The sequence below is a fragment of the Loxodonta africana genome, chromosome 24, assembly GCF_030014295.1.
Source record: "Loxodonta africana isolate mLoxAfr1 chromosome 24, mLoxAfr1.hap2, whole genome shotgun sequence".
In the NCBI taxonomy this organism is placed as follows: Eukaryota; Metazoa; Chordata; class Mammalia; order Proboscidea; family Elephantidae; genus Loxodonta; species Loxodonta africana.
In genome coordinates this window covers 36,906,152-36,930,241 of record NC_087365.1, presented here as the reverse complement: position 1 = coordinate 36,930,241, position 24,090 = coordinate 36,906,152, and the positions used below count along the sequence as shown (strand labels likewise).

The window sequence follows — 24,090 nt, the reverse complement described above, 5'->3', positions numbered from 1 at the left end:
CAGAACAACGTGATAAGCGAATGAGAGAATGACATGGGGGGCTACCTCATAGATAGGAAAGCTCTCTCTAATGAATAAACATCCAAGCTGAGACCTTGCTGAGAAGAAACCAGCCATGCAAAGCATAAGGGGAGACCATTCCGGCAGAGGACATAAAAGTAAAAAGGGCCAGAGGCAGGAATGAGTGCAAAGGTCTCAAGGCATCTCCTTCCCCAAACTATATTTTTTCAGTCACACCTAAATACCAAATCCCATAGTTTTGTCGTGGATTTCTCCACCTTTGTTGCTTTGCTAATGCCATTTCCTCTGCCCAAAAAGTCCTTCTTCTATTTGTTTGACTGATAAAATTCTACTCTTCTTTCAAAGACTAGATCAAATGCCAATTCACTAGTTCAAAAACCTAAGCACCTTCTATGAGACCCCGTGTAGGAAGCCCTCTCTGACCCTCCCCAGTCAATACCAATAGCCCCTTCCTGTCTGTTCCCACAGTTTAGTGCTTTGGTCTCAATGACAGCCCATGCTCCAGAATCATTTCAAAACTGTACCTGGAATGTTCTTTACACTTTATGAAGTACTTTCTCAACTCCATTATCCCACTTAACCATCACCTCAACACTGAAAAATAAGTATTCTTAACTCTATCTTACAAAGCTGGAAAGCTCAGAGAAGTATTTGGCCCAAAATTACACTCTACAGCTACTGTGTCAGAGCCAGCCATCTCAGCCCCCACCCCATCTCTGCACATTACCTCTTCCTCTTCCTCCTCCCCCTCTCTATCAATAATCTGAAGCAGCCTTTTTTTGTCATCATCAGCTTCTTCTACCACAGTCATTTCCTCTTCCCGATGGCGGCCGCGCTCTCGCTCTCGTGTACCAGCTTGCTTCCGACGCATTTTCAGCTCCTCCTCTTCATCATCCCGGGGACGTTTTGTACCCCTGTTGGGCTGAGAGAAAAGAAACACAGGATTTTAGAACCTAAAAAAAAAAAAATTTTTTTAAGGGTATATAAAAAAAAATAGGCAGCAGGTATTCTAAGAGCCTTGAAGAATTCCCTAACAACTAAAAGGCGCAATAACATACAATTTCTCCCACAAAACACAGTAAAGCTTTGAGTGGTTATTTTTCAGACCTTTAAAGATTCTATAAATATACCGTTAACATCATCTACAAGTTAGTTGAATTTTTTTTAACATGCTAATTTTTATCACTGCACTGAATTTCCTGTGTATTCAGAAACTGCAAGAAACAAAGCCACTTTGAGATGGCAACACTGGGTTAGGTTCGCTTACTTAGCACATAATTTGAATTCACGTCTAAGAAAGATCACAAAGCCTTTTTACAGACACTTGCAAGTTTCAGAGAATATTACATATGTGACTCAAAAAGGTCAGCTACACTCCAAATACCTACTTCACCCAAGAATAAAGGCGCAGAGGTCAAGTAAGTATTACCCAAAGTCACATAATCCACAGCACTGCTGAGAACAGAGCTGGCACTTCTTGGCCAGGGTTCTTTCTACCATACTATTAGGACCTCATTTTGCCTTTTACATCATAATCCATGGGGGAGTTCTTAGAGTTGCTTTCCATTAAAATTAGAATAAAGCAGAGCACTACCGAAAGAGGCTTCAGACCTGAGGAGAACTTGCACAGCACCAGACTTCAAACAGCCCAAGGCCTCTACTCAGCTCAACTATTGCGGCAACTTAAGCACATCATTTAACCTTTCTAAGCCTTAGTTTCCTCATCTGCAAATGGAGATTACAACTCTTTTCCCTGTGAACTTTATAAAGTTGCTTCTGAAGTCAAAGAACCACCCTAGATTATAACAGTACTAAGCAAATGCATAAAATTATCACTACAAGGTAATCCACATAATTCTGTCTCCCCAAACACAAAACATCCGTGTTAGGCTCCTTGCTGAGCTTCTCTTTATCTGTTACAATAACTGCACCCACCAACAGTGTGTTAGGTACAACGTGGTACGTTACTGCCAAACGTAAAAAAATGCCACTTTCCCTGCCAGCCTGCTAAGTTGTCTGGTAATAACAGACAAATTTCTGTTATACATGTTACACATCTCACCTTGTGACTCTGAAACCACACAGTTACTGAACTCCACTATCCCAGTAGTGGAAAGTCATTCCCCTTTATATTCATGTATCCTGCTGGTTCCACATACCAGGTGCTTCAGTAAGTCTAAACATATGACATTGCTTAGGGAATTTACATTACACAATTTGGTTTGTGGGGCGCCACCTGCTATTTTTTACTCTGCTCCCAGTCTCCCTGGGATGGATTATAATTTCATATGATCACACTCTATTTCCATACCCACTGCCATGGAGTCGATCCCTACTCATAGCGACTCTCTAAGACAGAGCAGAATTGCCCCATAGGGTTTCCAAGGCTGTAAATTTTTATAGAAGCAGACTGCCACATCTTCCTCCTATTTCCATAAGCACAAAAATTATAAAAATCTATTACTACCATTACTGGTCTACCTTAAAAAAAAAAAAAAAAAAGGAAAGGAAAGGTGTCAGTAACCTCAAACTACAAGAAAAAGGAGGTGAGAGTTTTCATAAGAGAAGGGGAAAGGAAGGCAGGCTTCAAACTTGAAATCTGTAGCTCCCCAGCAGGTAAGGAACTTCAGCCCCTTGGGAGCCCTAATTCTTTCAGGCTCATAAAAGAAGCCCTGCTGTGATTCTGATTAGCGTGAGCCTGCTGCAGCAGCCAAGTCAAGGCATGAGCTCTATAGGTCTCCACGGAAAGGAGATTTCTGGATTGTTTATCTCTGAGGGCATAGGGAAAAGGCAGTAGACCACAACTAAAAAGAGAAAGCTAACTACCACCATGGTTAAGAAATGCAAAATGGAAATAACATTAGCAATGTCTCTTTTGAACACATCTTCAAACCCACTTTTTTGAAACAAACATTTCAGAGGTCAGGGGAGAGTTTCACTTTCAACTTTAATAATTTCCACTGAAATAGCACTTTCTTTCTACAGAACTTAAAGTACCTCCTTTAATCTCTAACACATCTCTAGGGAGAAGTTAACAATTCTATTTTATAAGCAAGGAGACAGGACAGCCAAGGGTCTTTAATAAACTCCTGCAAAGATAATACTGGCCCCTTCTAAGCGCTGAACCTAATTTCTGGAGAGGTTGCTAATCTTACATGATTCCAGGACCCTAAGTGTGACAGATGCGAGAGACTTTCAGGCAAGAACACATATCCATAAACTTAAGCCACATGAGACTTCAGCTAACGTTCATTCAACAAATCACTTATTACAGAATTCCAGGCATGAAGGGTCCTAAGGTAATCAGCTGCTCCAGTAGCAGCCCCAGGCTTCCATGAGAGTTATGTTTAAATGGGGAGACAAGGATAGACAGAGCCAGTGTGGATTCTTGAAACACGAATAGCTTTGTCAACCTTTATAGTCTAAGCACACGTCCCTAAGAGGGCTCTAGGGATCCCGCTAGGTTCACCAACTATTTCTCCAAACCTTTTCCCCCTCACACAGGGTATCTTAGTCATCTAGTGCTGCTTTAAGAGAAACACCACAAGTACATGGCTTTAACAAACAGAAGTTTATTCTCTCACAGTCCAGTAGGCTAGAAGCCCAAATTCAGGGCGCTGGCTCAGTAGGAAGGTCCTTGTCACCAAGTCTTCCATTGGTCTGGGAGCATCTCAGTGCAGGAACCTCGAGCTGCTTTCTTGGTGGTATGAGATCCCCAACTCTCTGCTGGCTTCTTTTTCCTTTTATCTCTTGTAAGATAAAACGTGGTGTAGGCCACACCCCAGGGAAACTCCCTTTACGTCGGATCAGGGATGTGACCTTAGCAAACGGTGTTACAATCCCACCCTAATCCTCTTTAACATAATATTACAATCACAAAATGGTGGAAAACCACACAGTACTGGGAATCATGGCCCAGCCAAACTGATACACACATTTTGGGGGGGGGGGCGGCGCATAACTCAATCCATGACACAGGGTATTCAGCTTCAGCACCTCTCATGACAACTCTATGGCAGAATCCATTAGAACACTCTAATATGGCTGTTTCACCAACATATCAGCTCCCATGGCCATCTCCAACAGACAGGTAAGCCGTTCAAGGGCCCTGATATATATTTTAGTTCAGCATTTTTCTCCTTCAAGGTAAAATCTTAAGAACTTCTGCTCTTCTTTCTTCTTAACCCTCGATTGTCTCTTTTTCAAACACTAATATTCCAAAAAGAAAAGTTTCTACTCATTTCTGAAATTTGACCACCCTGAATAATCAAGGTTAGGATTTCTTTCTTCAACAAATATTTATTAAGTGTCAACTATGTATAAAGCAAGGAGCCCTGGTGGTGCAGATGTTAAAACACTTGACTGCTAACTGAAAGGCTGGTGGTTCAAGCCCACCAGCTGCTCTTCGGGAGAAAGATGTGGCAAAACCTTATGGGGTAGTTCCACTCCGTCCTACAGGGTGTCTGTGAGTCAGAATCGACTCAGTGGCAACGGCTTTGGTTTTTTTATGTATAAGGCACTGTGTTGTGTACTAGGGACATAAGTGCGAAGAAGACAAACAATGCTTTGCAACCAAAGGGCTTAAGAGTCTAGAACAGAGCTGAAAAACTGAAATATAATACAAGTCAGCTGTAATTTTAAATTTTATACTAGCCACATCTAAAAAAATTTTAAAAACACAAGTGGTGAAATTCATTTTAATAACATTTTATTTAATCCAATACGATCATTTCCTCATGTAATCAATATAAAAATTTACTAATATGATATTTCACATTCTTTTTTTCATACCAAGTCTTCAAAATCTGGTATATATTTTACTTTTATGGTATATCTCAATGCAGGTTAGCCACATTTGAAGTGTTCAATAGTATGGTAGGTAAGTGGCTACCACACTGCATAGCACAGCTCTGGGGCATTTCCACTTTGAGAGATTCCTGCTCTCTGACAAAGCCAAAACGAAACTGCCTTTCTAGTGACACTGAATGAAATACAGAGTCCGATAAAGCTGAAGCCCCGACTGTTTGTGAAGGGTTCATGCTAAAAATTGCGAAGTTAACACACTGACCTGAAAATAAACTTCTACATTTTATTTATCAAATATTCACCCGAGAGCAATCAGTTATATAAAATAAAGCAAGAATATGTGAGCAGGCAAGCTGCTCAAAGCTGTCAAACTGATTTCACTAGAGAAGAGCCAAAGGGCTCTTGACCCAGAAAGGGAACATAAGACTCACAGCCTGTCAAAGAGGCCAACAGCTCAGTCCTGAATGTTCCTTGTGTCTTACACAACCAATCCCAAGAGGCTTAAGCTATTCTTATCAGTGATCTTTACAGATTAATTTGCTTTGGTATTTGAAAGGTGTTTGGAATCCTTTAAGATGAAGGAATGACAAAAGAAACTCTTCTTTATAAAGTCATTTCTCTGCTTCTGCTGCCTTCAGGACTAGAGAAAAAATGATTAACTCTTAACTTTGGATGTACCAGAACATCAGTCTTTAAGGGTTTTCACAACCTTCTACATTCCCTGCCTTACTCCAAATTGGTGGTGAGTGATATATATGCTTATTAAGCATTTGCCACCACCCAACCACACACTGGCAGCCTTTCTAGGATACAAAAAGGATTCTTGCTTATGCAAACTTACAGTAGGCTTCAAGACTAGACAGGTGATACCTTTAATTTCCAATAATCTTGAAGCCTATTGTATGTGCACGTGTGTATTTGAGTATATATCCATCCACCAACCATCCCTCTGGAAAGAGAAATCAAGACATCTCCATGAAAGCTTTGAAAGAGTTAAAAAAAATTAAATAAGCAATCTCCCTAGGATACTCCCTGTGTACCCAGACAATATCTAACCTAAGCTTTAGGTTTCATTTTTTCCTCTCCCTTTTTTTTTTTTTGTAATTAAAAAGCAATAAGAAGCTGTAGCTATAATGAGGGGCTGTGGGAACATGCTGTTATACTGGGCTCAAAGTAATGTACCATAGGAAGAGGCTACATCACCAGAACGAATCCTAAATTAAAACTCCACTATGACACCAACTCCATTTCCTCAGAGCATGAGATCTATATTATCGCATTTATGGTCTGTCTCAACCTCAATTAGACTTTGGGTGGGGAGGAGGGAAGAAAGGCGACTTCTATAATAAACAATAATGGTATCATTATGATAAATTATGAATACACATAGTGCAATTATAAATGTGAAAAGCATATTTGTACCAGGATATTGTGTTGAGGGGAGTTCAATACAGCTCAACATTCCAAGATTCCTGGTTAAGAAAGTAGGTAATTCATAAAGGGTACATTAATGGAAGAAAAAATGCCCAATTCTATTAAGGAAATAGAAAAAGGCAAAGGAAATGTTCTATAGTCTTATAAGCCAGGCATTCTTCACCTAGCACTACAGAGCTCAGATAACTTCAGAAAATGTCCTTCCAACTAGGGCATACGTGCTGTTCCCTAAATATCGAACGACGGAAAAGACTCAAGAAATCGAAGCTAGAAGAAAGAGATAACCTAGTTTATCCCTTTCTTTATAGAAATAGGGAAATCTGAGCCCAATGCATTTAAGCAACTTGCGTGTGCTCACTGTCAGATTACAGACTTGGCAAGAATACAAAGCTCCTAGTTCCCAATATGGTGCTTCTTCTTCATATTAACTCAAGGCTGGATGGAAAGAAAAGAATACGGGGATGTTGAAGAAATGACAAGTAAATAAACAAATAAATAAACAAACAAACAAAAAATAGAGAGTCGTGGAGTCAGATTTTCCTAAATTCAAATCCTGGCCTCTCTACTTACCAGCCCTGAAAAGTAACTTACCATCTCTAGGCTTGAGTTTTCTCAGTTTATAAACTGGAAGCAATACCACTTTCATATAGACATTTATGTACATAAAAAATGATGTTTCTAAAAGGCCAACCACAGTTTAGCCCATAGAAGACAGTACACACAGCTCTGTCCCTCTCTTTGACACATTTGATTTCAAATCAAAGAACCTCAAGTTTGGAAAAGACCTTGACCATTAATCATTACATTTTAAAATGAGGACCCCTTTTTAATGTTAAAATATTTGGCAGAACCCTCCCCTCTCCAGCTGCACTTTTTAGTATCCAATGACTGAGAAAAGACACAATGACAACAAATTACATCATGTATTTGGTAATACTGTTTGTTGAATTTATGTTTTAACCCCCACATTTACATGAGATTATTTATTCATTCTACAGAAAATGCTTGCATACATCTGGATTCACAATCTCTTGGGAGGATTCTGAGGTGCTAAAGGTCAATAAACTCGGATCTAATCCAATCACCTACCTGAGATTTGAATCCCCTTTAAAACATCTCAGCCACACAGAACCTGGGGCTTTCCTAACACCTCTGGTGGCCACAAACTTACCTCCTTTCCTAAACTGTGTACCCTCCATCTTCGGATCACTCAGTTAGAGTTGATTAAATTGAGCAGGAACCTTTCAATTTACAATTTCCTTCCCTGGTCCCTAATCTTTCTCTTTGAAGCCATATAAAACAGGTCTAGTTTCTCTCTCACATTAATATATATATATATTTAGATTATTTCAAGACAGTAATCTTATTTATTTCTTCCAATCCCACTGCCTTTTCTTTTTCAGAATAAACAACTTCAGTACTGGGGAAGGAGGGTACAACACAGGGGAGAAGAGGAGGTATATACCTAATTAAATTCCTTCCTACCGTTATTTTGGAATTACCTCATTTTAAAGCTTTCTGAGACCTCTTGAGATAATCAAGCAGATGCAATGTCACAAACCCAAGCTCGTGGACTGACTGGTCTAACCAATCTGAAATGCTCAGAAATCATCTGCTGTTAACCTCTCTTGATTATCTTCTGTCAAAATAAAAGGGAGTTTTTGAACACTGATTTTTACCAGATGGTAGTGAGTGGCCTGACCCAGAAGTAACGGAAGAGCTGCAGTAATGAGTTTTCCCTGCCTTTGTTGGCTGCACAATTTACTGGTGACATTTTACAACTAGGACTTCTGGCGCAATCAATATTTGCAGGCATGAAAGCTGCCAAAGTTAACATCAAGGCTCCCCTGCAAATTTGTTTAAGGTACCAGAACTCAAAAAGCTTACGGTCTCTAATGCTGCAACTACCATCGGCCAAAGTTCATAATTGGGGATCAAAATAATTAAAACCCCGAAAATTCCACCCATCTCAAAAGGGTTGCTGTGAGGATTAAATGAGATGCCTTAGAAAGGAGCCCTATGAACCTAAAAAAGTACTATACCAATGTAAATGATTATCATCATAGTTTTGGAAAATATCTGAGTGAAAAATTCCAGATATTTATGGATAATTATGCTTCTCCAAAAGTTGTAAGGGTAAAGCTTCAAGGAAAAAAAAAAAAAAAAGAATGAATTATGGCAATCTACTACCTTTTTACTGGAAGTATTGTTAGCAAGAATGCCTCGAAATTCCAAAGAAAGTAACTGCAAAATATGAAACAGAACTCCCATTTACTTAATTCCCAATTAAAAAAAAAAGTTCCAGATACTGGGACCACAGTAACTACGGGAGAAAAAAAATTTTTAAGCCATGTCCACAATGGCAGGCAGGGAAGGATGCCAATGTATTAAAAATCAAAATTATCAACAGTCTCACTTATGATCTATAATCTGATTGGATGACAAGATGGGTAAGATTTATGATTTAAATCACTAGTCATGAAAATTCTACTTAATTTTTCCTACCCCCCCCCCAATTTCTTATTCCTTGTTAAAGCCTGAATATATATTCACCTCACCTGCAAAGGGTGTGCGGTTTTCTTTTTAGAAGTACAACCTATACTTTTACGGCCATGATTTACTGTGACATCTTCTCTGATTAATTCTGCAGCTATATCAGAAAACTGAATGTTGATTCGGTTTCTTTATTTATCAAAGCTAACAGAAGCAGATACTTGTAAAATCACTGGAAAGTAAATGATCTCCATTTTAACAGGCCTATTATGAATATTTTTTTGTCAGCTCACTAGAACCACCATCATCATTCATTCATTCAGGAAGTGTTTACTGAGCTAATAGAGCCCGAGTATCACTCTATCAGGTGCTGAAGGGAATATCAGACAGCAACCCAACAACAACAACAGAATTGCACTGATCTGAAAGAAGTAACATGATACAATGCAAAGAGCATCAGACCAATAATCAGAAATCTCTGGGTCTGAGTGACTCACTTAAGAGTCCTATGGCTTCAGACGAGTCATTTCATTTACCAGCGCTGCATTTACAACAACTCTGGGCCTCTGCCCTGCTACCTCGCACAGTTGTCTTTCATCAGATAAAGAAATAGCATGATTAAATAAGATAAAAATAGAGCATTTGGAAAAGAAAACAGCCTAGAACTCAATTTTTCTTAATGTCTACAACAGGTTTTTAAAAAATTACTTAAAACTAGCTTTTGACAAAGGATAATAAGCAGATGATCACAAAAGAAAAAATACACTAAATAGCCCATAAGCATATAAATAGGGGCCCAACTTCATCAGAAATCAGAGAAATGCACATTAAAACCATGAGCTACCATTAGAATGGAAAAAAAAAATTTTTTTTTCATAATATCAAGTGTTGGTTGGAGAAACAGGAATTATTAAAACTTTTTATGAAAGTGTAAATGAGTTATTCGGTAATACTTCATAACACTGAAGATGTCTATAAACCAAGCCAAACAAACCAAATGCCATCAAGTCAATTCCCCACAGGGTTTTCAAGGAGCAGCTGGCGGATTCAAACCGCCGACCTTTTGGTTAGCAGCTGTAGCTCTTAACAACTGCGCCACTAGGGCTTATAGTCTATGATTATCCCAGCAGTTCCACTGCCAGGTGTATATACATTTGAGAAATTCTCACACATATGCACAAGAAGAGCCCCCATTTACTTAAAAAAAAGAAAAAAAATTCATTTATTTTAATGGATACACACATTTGTAATCATAAACAAACTGAAAAACAAGCATAGGAATAAAAATCAGCAAATCAAGATAGTGATTACTTCTAAGGAGGGCAAACAGAAATGGGATTAGGGAGGGCCTAATCACAGAAGTTTTCCTCCAGTCCCGATGCCTGGTTCTTCATATAGTCAGTCCAGTTTCTCTGACTACTTGCTCAGCAAACAGACTGAATAAGTATGGTGAAAGGACACAACTCTGACTCACACGTTTTCTGATTTTAAACCATGCAGTATACCCCTGTTCTGTTTGAATGACTGCCTCTTGGTCTATGCACAGATTCTGCCTGAGCACAATTAAGTGTTCTGTAATTCCCACTCTTTGCAATATTATCAATAATTTGTTATGATCCACACAGTTGAATGTGATATGCAGATGACACAATCTTGCTTACTGAAAGTGAAGAGGACTTGAAGCACTTGCTGATGAAGATCAAAGACCACAGCCTTCAGTATGGATTACACCCCAACATAAAGAAAACAAAATCCTCACAACTGAACCAATAAGCAACATCACAGAAAATACTGAAGTTGTCAAGAATTTCATTTTACTTAGATCCATAATCAACGGGCAAGGAAGCAGCCGTCAAGAAATCAACAATATATTGCACTGGGCAAATCTGCTGCAAAAAACATCTGTAAAGTGTTCAAAAGCAAAGATGCCACTTTGAGGACTAAGGTGCGCCTGACCAAGTCATGTGTTTTAGTTATCCGGTGCTGCTATGACAGAAATACCACAAGTGGATGGCTTTAACAAACAGAAATTTAATTTATTCTCTCACAGTTTAGGAGGCTAGAAGTCCATATTCAGGGTGCCAGCTCCAGGGCAAGGCTTTATCTCCCTGTCAGCTCTGGGGAAAGGTCCTTGTCATCCAATCTTTCACTGGTCTAGGAGCTTCTCCGTGCAGGGACCCCAGGTCTAAAGGATGTGCTCTTTTCCTGGCTCATCTTTCTTACTGGTATGAGGTCCCTCTCTTCTCTGCTCACTTCTTTTACATCTCAAAAGAGACTGACTCAAGATACAAGATAATTCTGTAGACTGAGTCCTGCCTCACTAACATAAAAAAAAACCAAATCCACTGCCGTTGAGTCCCAAATCCACTGCCGTTGAGTTGATTCCGACTCATAGCGACCCTATAGAACAGAGTAGAACTGCCCCATTGAGTTTCCAAGAGCGCCTGGCAGATTCGAACTGCTGACCTCTTGGTTAGCAGCCCTAGCACTTAACCACTATGCCACCAGGGTTTCCCCTCATTAACATAACTGCCTCTAATTCTCCTTCATTAACATCATAGAGGTTAGGGTTTACAACACATAGGATAATCACATTAGGTCACAAAATGGTGGGCAACCACACAATACTGGGAATCACGGCCTAGCCAAGTTGATAAACATTTTGGGGGGATAGAATTCAATTGATAACATTCCACCCTTTGGTCCCTAAAAATCCACGTCCTTGCCACATGTAAAACACATTCACCCCGTCATATCATCCCGTAAGTCTTAAATCCACTCCAAGTCCAAATTCCAAAAATTCCTCTTCATCTGTGAAATCTAGAATACAAGTTATCTGTTTGTTGGAACAATTACAAGCTAGACATTTCCATCACAAATGGGTGAAAAAATTGAAGGGAAGGAAGGAATAACAGGCACCAAGCAAGTCAGCAGAACATATTACATTAGCCCTAAAGGCTCTGAAAGTAATTCTCTGTTCTCTGAGGCCATTTAGGCAATGGCCCTGCCCTACAGACTACGGGTGCTGGCCACACTCTCCTGATTCTGGGTGGAGGCCCCTCGGCCCTGGGCTTCAGCTCCATCTTCCAGGGCCACTGGGATGGCAACTCTGCTCCCTCAGATTTGGGTGACCCATTCTCCTAGCCTGTTTGAGTGGCGGCCCTACCCCCTTGGCCCCAGCAGGCTCCATTTTTCTGCCCCTTGGGCATGGCAGCCCCCACCTCTCAGCTTTGGGAAGCAGATCCAGCCTCATCCCCGTGGCACTCGCCTCATCCTCTTGGCACTTGTAAACAGCAGGCCCACATTCCAGAACCAAGTTGGTAAATATCTGACTCTTTGCAACCTAGGAGGCTGTGGCCCCACCCCTTGAGACCCCAGAGGTTGTGGCCCTACCCTTTGAGACCAAGGCATCTCTGCTTCCTGTGCTCCTTGTCTCTTCAGCTTCTACTTCCTGGGTCCTTGGCCTCTCAGCCCCTTGGGTCTCCTGGGCTGGCCTGGCGTCTGCCCTGCTTGGGCAAATGTTCCAAAGCTCTTTAGCTCTACTGATAAGTGCCCAGAGGTACCCCACTCCACCAGTGAACTTCAGCTGGAAGGCACTCAACTCTCTTGCTCTGTGGGTCAGCAAGCCTAGTTCTACCAGTAAGTATCTGGAGGCAGCTGACTCCACTAGGAAGCCTCCTGCCCAAAGGCAATCAAAACTCTTGCTCAGTGGGTTAGCTCCCATGCCATCTCATGCCAGTCTCCTGGTTCTGCTGCTGCTGTTTCTCTGCTGCTGCTTCTCGCCATCTGTGCCATCTCCGGTGTTACAACTCTCCTCACTTCCTTCTGAGCCCTCACCAGAATTGTCTTTGATGTCCATAATTCTACTAACAGTCTCTTCAAGGCAATCTAGACTTTTACTATTAGGCACTTTAAAACTCTTCCAGCCTCTACCCATTCACAGTTTCAAAACCGCTTCCACATCTTAGGTACGTGTTAGAGCAGCACCTCGCTCCTGGTACCAAATTCTGTCTTAGTTACCTAGTGCTGCTATAACAGAAACACCACAAGCAGGTGGCTTTAACAAACAGAAATTTATTCTCTCACAATCTAGGAGGCAAGAAGTCCAAATTCAGGGTGCCAACTCCAGGGGAAGGCTTTCTCTCTCGTCGACTCTAGGGGAAAGTCCTTGTCATCGATTTCACCCAAGTTGAGGAGCTTCTCAGCGCAGGGACCCCAGCTCTAAAGGATGTGCTCTTCTCCTGGCTCTTCTTTCTCGGTGGTATGAAGTCCCTCTCTTTTCTGCTCACTTCTCTCTTTTATATCTCAAAACAGATTGATTCAAAATACAGCCTAATCCTGTACAGTGAGTCCTGCCTCTTTAACATAACTGCCTCTAATCCTTCTTTATTAACATCATCCCATTGCTGTGGAGTCGATTTTGACTCACGGCAGCCCTACAGGACAGAGTAGAACTGCCCCATAGGGTGTCAAGGAGCAGTAGGTGGATTTGAACTGCCAACCTTTTGGTTAGCAGCTGCACTCTTAACCACTACACCATCACATAGATATTAGGATTTACAACACACAGAATAATCACATCAGATACAAAATGGCGGACAACCACATAACACTAGGAATCATGGCCTAGCCAAGTCGACACACATTTTTGGGGGACAAAGTTCAATCCATAACATTTTCAGTCACCTCATACGCATGTGAAAGCTGGACGATGAATAAGGAAGACCAAAGAAGAACTGATGCATTTGAATTACGGTGTTGGCAAAGAATACCGAATATATCATGGACTGCCAGAAGAACAAACAAATCTGTCTTGGAAGAAGTACAGCCAGAATGCTCCTTATAAGCGAGGATGGCAAGACTTCATCTTATGTAGTTTGGACATGTTATCAGGAGGGACCAGCCACTGCAGAAGGACATCATGCTAGGTAAAGTAGCCGATCAGCAAAAAAGAGGAAGACCCTCAATAAGATGGACTGACCCTGTGGCTGCAACAATGGGCTCAAACATAGCAATGATTGTGAGGATGGCACAGGACCAGGCAGTGTTTTTGTTCTGTTGTACATAGGGTTGCTGTGAGCAAAACCAACTCAATAGCACCTAATAACACCACCACACAGGAGACTTCAATTGTATTTTTAACATTTTATTTCTTAAAAAGAGATCTGAAGCAAATTTGGCAAAAGGAATGGTATGTATACTCTTTAGGTGAAAAAAAAAGGAGATCTGTCCGGAGCGGGGATGGGAGGATAGAGAGAGAGGGAAGCTGGCAAAATTGTCACGAAAGGAGAGACTGAAAGGGCTGACTCAATAGGGGGAGAGCAAGTGGGAGTAGGGAGTAAGATGTATGTAAACTTATATGTGACAGACTGATTGGATTTGTAAACGTTCACTTCAAGCTTAATAAAATTTAATTAAAAAAAAAAAAGGAGATCACTATGAGCTAGCAGGGGAGCATGCAGAATGAACAATGCCCAGTAGGCTGTGATCCCTTGAAACTGTTACTGCTGATTACAGTTAAGGGTTACAATACATAAAGGGTTATCTTTATATCAGCAAGATCTTTCACAAAGTTATTCAAATTAACAGGAGAAGAAATGTAGGTGAATGATACTACAGATAGATCCATAACTGGCTGAACCCAAAGAGTATGAGCAATAGAGTTCTCTGTTTAAATTCAAAATAATAAATTATAAAGTACTTCCTAGGTGAAATGCAGCTCAAAACAGTTCATTCCGAAAAGAGCTAAGGGTATTAATAAATCTCAAATTCAGTAAGTCATCAGCATGACCAATCTTAAATTTTTTTTTAAAACTAATGCATATTAAGGGTATACTATTAGAGTCGTGTTGGAGTGCACTGCTGGAAAAAAGGCCTGGCAATCTGCTTTTGAAAGGTCACAGCCATGAAAATCCCATGGAGCACAGTTCCAATCTGCAATACATGGGGTCACCAGGTGTCAGAATCGGTTCAATGGCCACTGGTGGCTTGGCATTAGAGGCCCTTAGTAGTGCAAATAGTTAACAGGCTCTGCTATTAACTGTAAGGTTGGAGGTTTGAGTCTACCCAGAGGCACCTCAGAAGAAAGGCCTGGCTATCTACTTCCAAAAATTTGGCCACAGAAAACCCTACAGAGCACATATGGGGTTGCCATGATCAGAATCAACTCCACAGCAATTAGTATACCGCTTTTAGGAGCATAACACCCAATGTGGTCACAGTCCCATTGCACTGAGCTAGCCACTGCACTTTAAAAGAGACATTACAAATTAGAGAATACATTTCAGCGCGATAGAAATGGGTGTGGAAACGTTACTATAGGAAAAATCAGTGAGAAAACCAAGGAAGATTTGGGGAGGGGCCCAGGAGTCCTTCAATTATTTAAACAGATGCCTTGGAATGAGTTAGATGCACGCATGCTACCATGAGTGGTAGAGCATCGCCTTCCTTCTGCCTTCATTCCAGTCAGAGAAATCCTACTCGTCCTTAAGCCCCAGCTCAAACGTTGCCCCCTCTAGACCTCAGCAGTATATAAGATCTCTATTAGCACAAAATACATGCATTATAAATTCCCATCTCCTCTCTAAATCATGAGTCAGCTCCTCAAGGGTAGGACCCTGGGATCTGACCCTTGTTCCTAACACCTCAGCACCTAACAGTGCCCCGCTCATAGCAGGCATTTAACCCATGCTGCTAAATCAATGAGAGACAGATTTTGGCTCCATACATATTGTTGTTGTTGTCAGGTGTTATGGAGCTGGTTCCAACACATAGCGACCTATAGGACAGAGTAGACCTGCCCCACAGGGTTTCAAGGAGCGGCTGGTGGACTTGAACTGCCGACCTTTTGGATAGCAGCCATAGCTCTTAACCATTACGCACCACCAGGGCTGCCCATACATATTAGCACACATGTATCCATTAAAGCGAACAGAACAGAAAAAGCTGAAAGTGTCCAGCAGAGCCTGAATTATGTGTCACACTGCTGTCAACAGGCCCTTGTGGCTGGACTCTCTGAGCTTCTAAGGTCCAGACATTTAACATCTGAGTCTTAAACCAGCTTAAATGTAAACTTTTTTCACTGATTGTTATTCAAAATGACAATTTACCACCTTTTTTAATTTAAAAGATAATTTATTTCATCCATCTTGTTCATAGGTTTTAAAGTTGTTTAAATATCGGCCATGAACAAATACATGATAAAACAAAACCTTTTTCTCTACAGATCATACCTTCTTTCAAATAGAATTAAATCTTTTCTAACATTTTCTAAGGTTATTACATTAAAAAAATTAAGACAAATACCACCTGATAAATAACTCATGAGTGTTAAGTACATGGATCCTTGTGAACATGATGGGGAGACAAGAGAGAACTGCCCTTGCTGAATTTACAGTGCACTCCTAATCAACACCTACATGGGCTGCATGCTACAAGATTAAAAAAAAAAAAAAAGGACCTGTCCTTGTCCTCAAGGCACTTTCCATCTTGTAAGTAGCACAACACAGACAAGTGAAGGGAGGATTACTGACCCTTTGGTTTAACGCTGTGGCAAAGGGAACAAGAGGACCACAGGATGGGCTTCCACATTAGACTGGGCATCAAGGAGGGCATTATAGTTCAACAGGAAGTACCCAGGAATCATACGTAACTATTAGCAAATATATACAATTGCATAAAAATTCTCGGAGTTCTTTGGGCTGTTAAAAGGACCGCAACCAGACAGAAGTCATCTGTTCCGCATCTACATACCGAATCACCTCATGCTATACTGGGCTATATTTTACATATAGCTTAGTACATTTTCTGGAAACCCTGGTGGCGCAATGGTTAAGTGCTACGGCTGCTAACCAAAGGGTCGGCAGTTGGAATCCACCAGGCGCTCCTTGGAAACTCTATGGGGCAGTTCTACTCTGTCCTATGAGTCGGAATCGACTCGACAGCACTGGGTTTGGTTTTTGTTTAGTACATTTTCTAATGGTAGCACCAAGTGAAATTCTGAAAGTAAGCATAATAAAGCTCATATTCAAACAAAGAATTTCAATAACCCCCTAATTTACAGTTAAGTAAACTGAGACCCAGGTAAGTGAGAAGACTTGAGCCTGAAGCACAGATCTGGGCCTGGAATCCAACTTTCTTCTTTGCAAGAAGCAGTATCCACAACTTTCAGACCCCTTTCCTTAGTTATAACCTCAGAAGCTATCATGTTAAAGATATAATTGCCATCATCTTTTAACTAACATTAAAATTCCTTCTGGTACATTTCTGCCCATGCCTTAAGCCACATGGGCTCCTTCTGCAGCTGTTCCTTGCAAATTTGGAATTTCACTGCTCAGAATAGCTTAATGTCGTCTGTCCACATGTAGATTTCAGTAGGAACTTCCTCCCCCAGATCATTGGGGAAACTGCACGAAGCCCGAGGGCACCTACCATTAACACCAGTCCACTGTAAACCTTTAAACATTAAATAACAAATTAATATGAAAAAGCTATTTAAAATTATTTATAGTTTTAAACCAAGGCTCAGGTACAATAAATTCACTTTATCATTTACGGTGACACAAAGGGTTGGAAGGGGAATATGCATTCAGCAACCAGCAGATCCACACAGTGGTTTTGCGAGTTACACAGTATACCTGTTACATGTAATTATGCTGACAGAGGAGTCTCCAGCTAGTGGAATATTGCCTCTAGCAACAGAGGATTTCATTAAGACTAAAGGGGGACAAGGAAATCTTTAATTACTTTTTTCTGTAAGTTGCCTCAGAGGTCACCGCTAAGACAAAACTATATTCCTCTTGCAAACAGGAGTGATTAGGGAGTTGGGGGTGGGGGAGGGCAGGGGCTGGGGGTAGAGGACAGTGTATACTAGCAGGAAGACAGATAGGAAAGAAAAAAGTAAAGATGTTTTGAGAAAATGAGAAGGGGGTAACTGAATGTGTGAGAACCGGAAATCATTTTATTTATTTACAAGAGCTGAGTCTTTCAATTGCTCATTAATTCCTTAAGGGTTCTGAGATGGTTTAAGTCTCAGGAGCCTAGGACCTTAGAGCTATTGCCATTATTTCCTTTAAAGCTTAAAACTTATCCACATACGTCTGTTACACAATAGCTGCCATATTTCTTTCAAGGAAGATAGAACGCACATAGAACTTTACCCTGAGTATCTTGTTAAAAAGAATATTTTTCAACATTATGGGTAATACTTCAGAATCTGAAAATGTAGCATGATTATATAATATACTTTCCAGCACTTGAGTGCTGATTTACCTCTCTCTCTTTCTCTCCCTTAGCTTAAATGAAGTATCTGGTGTTACGGCCTCAATATATGCCTGTTGATGAGACCGTCAAAGACAATGAAAAGAGATGGTTTCGTGTCTGCTTTTATCTAAGATGCACTTTATTTTCCTCAACTCAAAGGTTTTACTATTTCTAGAAGCTTTAAAAACCACTAAAGTTAGCAAAATAACTCCATTGCCAATAAAGACAAGGATGGGGGATGAGTTATTCTCAGGCGAGACAATTCAGTGTCAGAAACACTTCTTCCACCTAGAGAACAATAGGGAGAACCCTGACCATCTGGCCATGTGGAATACCATCAAAAGGAATTCTCTAGCAGCTCACTTCTCTCCCGCCACCTACAAATTTCCCTGCAAGCTGTATCCCCACCACTACAGTACTCTCTCAAGGAGGCTACAATACTGACTTCAAAGTGGCCTTAAACTAATAACTGTTCACTTCAAGAACTAAAGCATCTTAGGATAATTTCCTGGCAGGAGTATCTTGTACACTAACCCAGAAAACCCAGTGCCTCATACACTAGATAAGGCAAAATGCATACCTTGTTGGGCAAAAAGGAACTCTACTAAGGGTAAGATAAAAAATTAAATAAGTGTCACATAGAGGAAAATAAAAATAGAAGAAAAATAATTGTTTTGAACCACCACCACCACCCTTTTTAAGAGGGTTCTTTGAAGCTTGGCAGGTTTAAAACCAAAACCAAACCTGCTGCCATTAAGAATTGGTTATCTTTAAAAAATATCTAAAAACATATGCAAGAATGGTTCAGTATTACTCAAGGATGGTCCAAATTAGAAAATCAATCAACATAATCCATCACATAAATAAAACAAAAGAATCACAGGATCATCTCAATCGATGCAGAAAAGCCATTCAATAAAGTTCAACATCCATTCCTAATAAAACTGTCAATAAAATAGGAACAGAAGGGAAATTTCTCAATGTAATAAAAGGCTGCTATACAAAACTAACAGCCAATATCATTCTCAACAGAGAGAGGCTGAAAAGATTCCCCCTGAGAATAGGAACAAGACAAGGATGTCCTTTATCACCACTCCTATTTAATATTGTGCTGCAAGTCCAACCTAGAGCAATAAGGCAAGGAAAAAGAAATAAAGGGCATCCAAATTGGTAATGAAGAAGTAAAACTATCCCTATTTGTGGATGACATACATAGAGAACCCAAAAGGCTCCACAAGAAAACTACTGGAACTAATAGAAAGATTCACCAGAGTAGCAGGATACAAGATAAACGTACAAATATTAGTTGGATTCCTACACACTAATAAAGAGAACTATGAAAAGGAGATCAGAAAAGCAATACCATTTATAATAGCCCTTAAAAAAATAAAATGCTTAGGAATAAATCTAACCAGGGAGGTAAAAGACCTATACAAAGAAAACTACAAAACATTACTACAAGAAACCAAAAGAAACCTACGAAAATGGAAAAACATACCATGTTCAGGGATAAGTAGGCTCAACATCATGAAAATGTCAATGCTACCCAAAGCAATCTACAAATGCAATGCAATCCCAATCAAAACACCAAAAACATTCTTGAATGAGAAGAAAAAACTAATCACTATCTTTATGTGGGAAGGGAAGAGGCCCTGGATAAGTAAAGCACTACTGAAGGACGTGAATAAAGTAGGAGGCCTCACACCATCTGACCTCAGAACCTGCTATACAGCTACAGTAGTCAAAACACCCTGGTACTGGTACAACAACACACACACTGACCAATGGAATGGCATCGAGAACCCAGATGTAAATCCATCCAACTACGGTCACCTGCTCTTTGACAAAGGCCCAAAGTCCATTAAATGGGGGAAAGACAGTCTTAACAAATGGTTCTGGCAGAAGTGGATGTCCATATGTAAAAAAATGAAACAGGACCATATTTCACACCATACACAAAAACTAATTCAAAATGGATCAAAGACCTAAATATAAAACCAAAAACTATAAAGATCACAGAAGAAAAAAATAGAGTCAATGCTACAGGCCCTAACACATGGCATAAATAGGATACAAACCATAACTAGCAATACCTAAATGCCAGAAGATAAGCTAGATGACTGGGATCTTCTAAAAATTAAACACTTATGTTCATCAAAAGACTTCACCAAGAGTAAAAAGAGAACTTATGAACTGGGAAAAATTTTTTGGTTATGACCAAATCTGACAAATCTCTAAAATCTATAGGAAAATCCAATACCCCTATAAAAAAAAAAGACAAATAATGCAATTAAAAAATGGGCAAAGGATATGAACATACATTTCACCAAAGAAGACACTCAGGCAGCTAACAGACACATGAGGAAAATCTTTCATCACTACCCATTACCCAAACCCCAATGCCGTCAAGTCGATTCCGACTCATAGCAACCCTATAGGCCAGAGTAGAACTGCCCCATAGAGTTTCCAAGGAGCGCCTGGCGGATTTGAACAGCCAACCCTTTGGATAGCAGCTGTAGCAGTTAACCACTATGCCACCAGGATTTCCTAAACTACCCATTAAAAAAAAAATGCAAATCAAAACTTCAATGAGATATCATTTCACACTGACACTACTGGAGCAAATCAAAAAAACAGAAAATTACAAATGTTGGAGGGGCTGCAAGGAGATTGGAACTCTTACGCACAGCTGATGGGAATGCAAAATGGTACAACCATTTGGAAAATGATATGGCACTTCCTTAAAAAGCTAGAAACAGAAATACCATAAGATCCAGTAATCCCACTCATAGGAATATATCCTAGAGAAAAAAGAGCCATCACATGAATAGACACATGCACACCCATGTTCACTGCAGCATTATTCACAATAGCAGAAAGACGAAAACAACCTAAGTGCTCATCAATAGATGAATGGATAAACAAACTATGGTATATACACATAATGGAATACTGCACAACAATAAAGAACAATGATGCATCTACAAAACATCTCACAACATGGATGAATTCGGAGGGCATTATGCTGAGTGATATAAGTCAATCACAAAAGGACAAATACTGTGTGAGATCACTATTATAAAATCTCATGAAAAGGTTTACATACAGAAAGAAACAATCCTTGATGGTTACGAGGGATGGGAGGGGAGAGGTAGGGAGGGAAAAACACTAACTAGACAAAAAATGAGGGGTAACATTGGTGAAGAGTAAGACAGTACATAATACTGGGAAAGTCTGCATAACTTGACCAAGGCAATGTCATGGAACCTTCATAGGCATGTCAAAATTTCCTGAGGGACCAAATTACTGGGCTGAGGGCTGGGGACCATGGCCTCAGGGGACATCTAGCTCAATTGGCATAACAAAGTTTATAAAGAAAATGTTCTACATTCCACTTTGATGAGTAGACCCGGGCTCTTAAAAGCTTGTGAGCAGCCGTCTAAGATACTCCACTGATCTCATCCTGTCTGGAGCAAGGGAGAATGAAGAAAACCAAAGATACACGGAAAAGATTAGTCCAAAGCACTAACAGACCACAGCTACCACAGCCTCCACCAGACTGAGTCCAGCACAACTAGATGGTGCTCAGCTACCACAACTGACTGCTCCGACAGGGATCACAATAGAGGGTCCTGGACAGAGCTGAAGAAAAATGTAGAACAAAAATTTGAATTCACAAAAAGAGACTAAATTTACCGGTCTGACAGAGAATGGAGACACCTTGAGAGTACAGCCCCCAAATGCCCTTTTAACTCAGTATGGAAGTCACTCCTGAAGTTCACCGTTCAGTCAATGGCTAGACAGGCCCGTAAAATAAAACAATAATACACGCAGCTGTCAATGATAGGATAATATCCATACACCTACAAGGAAGACCAGTTAATATGACTATTATTCAAATATACACACCACTAGGGCCAAAGATAAAGAAACAGAAGATTTTTATCAGCTGCTGCAGTCTCAAATTGATCGAACATGCAATCGAGATGCATTGATAATTACTGGGGATTTTAATGTGAAAGTTGGAAACAAAGAAGAAGGATCAATAGTTGGAAAATATGGCCTTGGTGATAGAAACAATGCTGGAGATTGAATGACAGAATTTTGCAAGACCAGCAACTTCTTCATTGCAAATACCTTCTTTCACCAACATAAACGGCGACTATATGGACCTTGCCAGATGGAGCACAGAAAAATCAAACAGACTACATCCGTGGAAAGAGACGATGGAAAAGCTCAACATCACCAGTCAGAACAAGGCCAGTGGGCGACTGTGGAACAGACCATCAATTGCTCATATGCAAGTTCAAGCTGAAACTGAAGAAAATCAGAGCAAGTCCACGAGAGCCAAAATATGACCTTGAGTATATCCCACCTGAATTTAGAGACCATCTCAAGGATAGATTTGATGCATTGAACACCAGTGACCAAAGGCCAGACGAGTTGTGGAATGACATCAAGGACATCATACATGAAGAAAGCAAGAGGTCACTGAAAAGACAGGAAAGAAAGAAAAGCCCAAGATGGATGTCGGAGGAGACTCTGAAACTTGCTCTCAAACGTCGAGCAGCCAAAGCAAAAGAAAGAATTGATGAAGTAAAAGAACTAAACAGAAGATGTCAAAGGGCGGCTCAAGAAGACAAAGTAAAGTATTATGATGTCATGTGCAAAGACCTGGAAATGGAAAACCGAAAGGGAAGAACACACTCAGTGTTTCTCAAGCTGAAAGAACTGAAGAAAAAATTCAAGTCTCAAGTTGCAATAGTGAAGGATTCTATGGGGGAAATACTAAATGACGCAAGAAGCATCAAAAGAAGATGGAAAGAATACACAGAGTCATTATACCAAAAAGAATTAGTCGATGTTCAACTATTTCAAGAGGTGGCATATGATCAGGAACCGATGGTACTGAAGGAAGAAGTCCAAGCTGCTCTAAAGGCATTGGCGAAAAACAAGGCTCCAGCAATTGATGGAATATCAATTGAGATGTTTCAACAAACAGATGCAGTGCTGGAGGTACTCACTTGTCTATGCCAGTAAAAATGGAAGATAGCTTCCTGGCCAACTGACTGGAAGAGATCCATATTTATGCCTATTCCCAAGAAAGGTGATCAAACCGAATGTGGAAATTATAGGACAATATCATTAATATCATACACAAGCAAAATTTTGCTGAAGATCATTCAAAAATGGTTGCAGCAGTATTATCGACAGGGAACTGCCAGAAATTCAGGCCGATTTCAGAAGAGGGTATGGAACCAGGGATATTACTGCTGATGTCAGATGGGTCCTGGCTGAAAGCAGAGAATACCAGAAGGATGTTTACCTGTGTTTTATTGAGTATGCAAAGGCATTTGACTGTGTCGATCATAACAAATTATGGATAACGTTGTGAAGAATGGGAATTCCAGAACACTTAATTGTGCTCATGAGGAACCTTTACATAGATCAAGAGGCAGTTGTTTGGAAAGAACAAGGGGATACTGATTGGTTTAAAGTCAGGAAAGGTGTGCGTCAGGGTTGTATTCTTTCACCATACCTATTCAATCTGTATGCTGAGCAAATAATACTAGAAGCTGGACTATATGAAGAAGAACAGGACATCAGGACTGGAGGAAGACTCATTAACAACCTGCGTTATGCAGATGACACAACCTTGCTTGCTGAAAATGAAGAGGACTTGAAGCACTTACTAAGGAAGATCAAAGACCACAGCCTTCGGTATGGATTACACCTCAACATAAAGAAAACAAAAATCCTCACAACTGGACCAATGAGCAACATCATGATAAACGGAGAAAAGACTGAAGTTGTCAAGGATTTCATTTTACTGGATCCACAATCAACAGCCATGGAAGCAGCAGTCAAGAAATCAAAAGACGCATTGCACTGGGTGAATCTGCTGCAAAGGACCTCTTCAAAGTGTTGAAAAGCAAAGATGTCACCTTGAAGAGACTAAGGTGACCCAAGCCATGGTATTTTCAATCGCATCATATGCATGTGAAAGCTGGCCAATGAATAAGGAAGACTGAAGAAGAGTTGACGCCTTTGAATTGTGGTGTTGGCAAAGAATAT

The 24,090-nt window shown here is 40.3% G+C and overlaps 1 protein-coding gene across 1 annotated transcript in view; it reads right to left on the bottom strand.

Moving 5' to 3' along the window:
- CTNNBL1 (catenin beta like 1) overlaps positions 1 to 24,090 on the bottom strand; it is a 221,218-nt gene that overhangs the window by 167,046 nt on the left and 30,082 nt on the right. Inside the window, exon 2 of the mRNA XM_010591671.3 lies at positions 749 to 943. Coding sequence (XP_010589973.1) covers positions 749 to 943 — 195 coding nt within the window. The remainder of the gene's footprint in view (positions 1 to 748; positions 944 to 24,090) is intronic.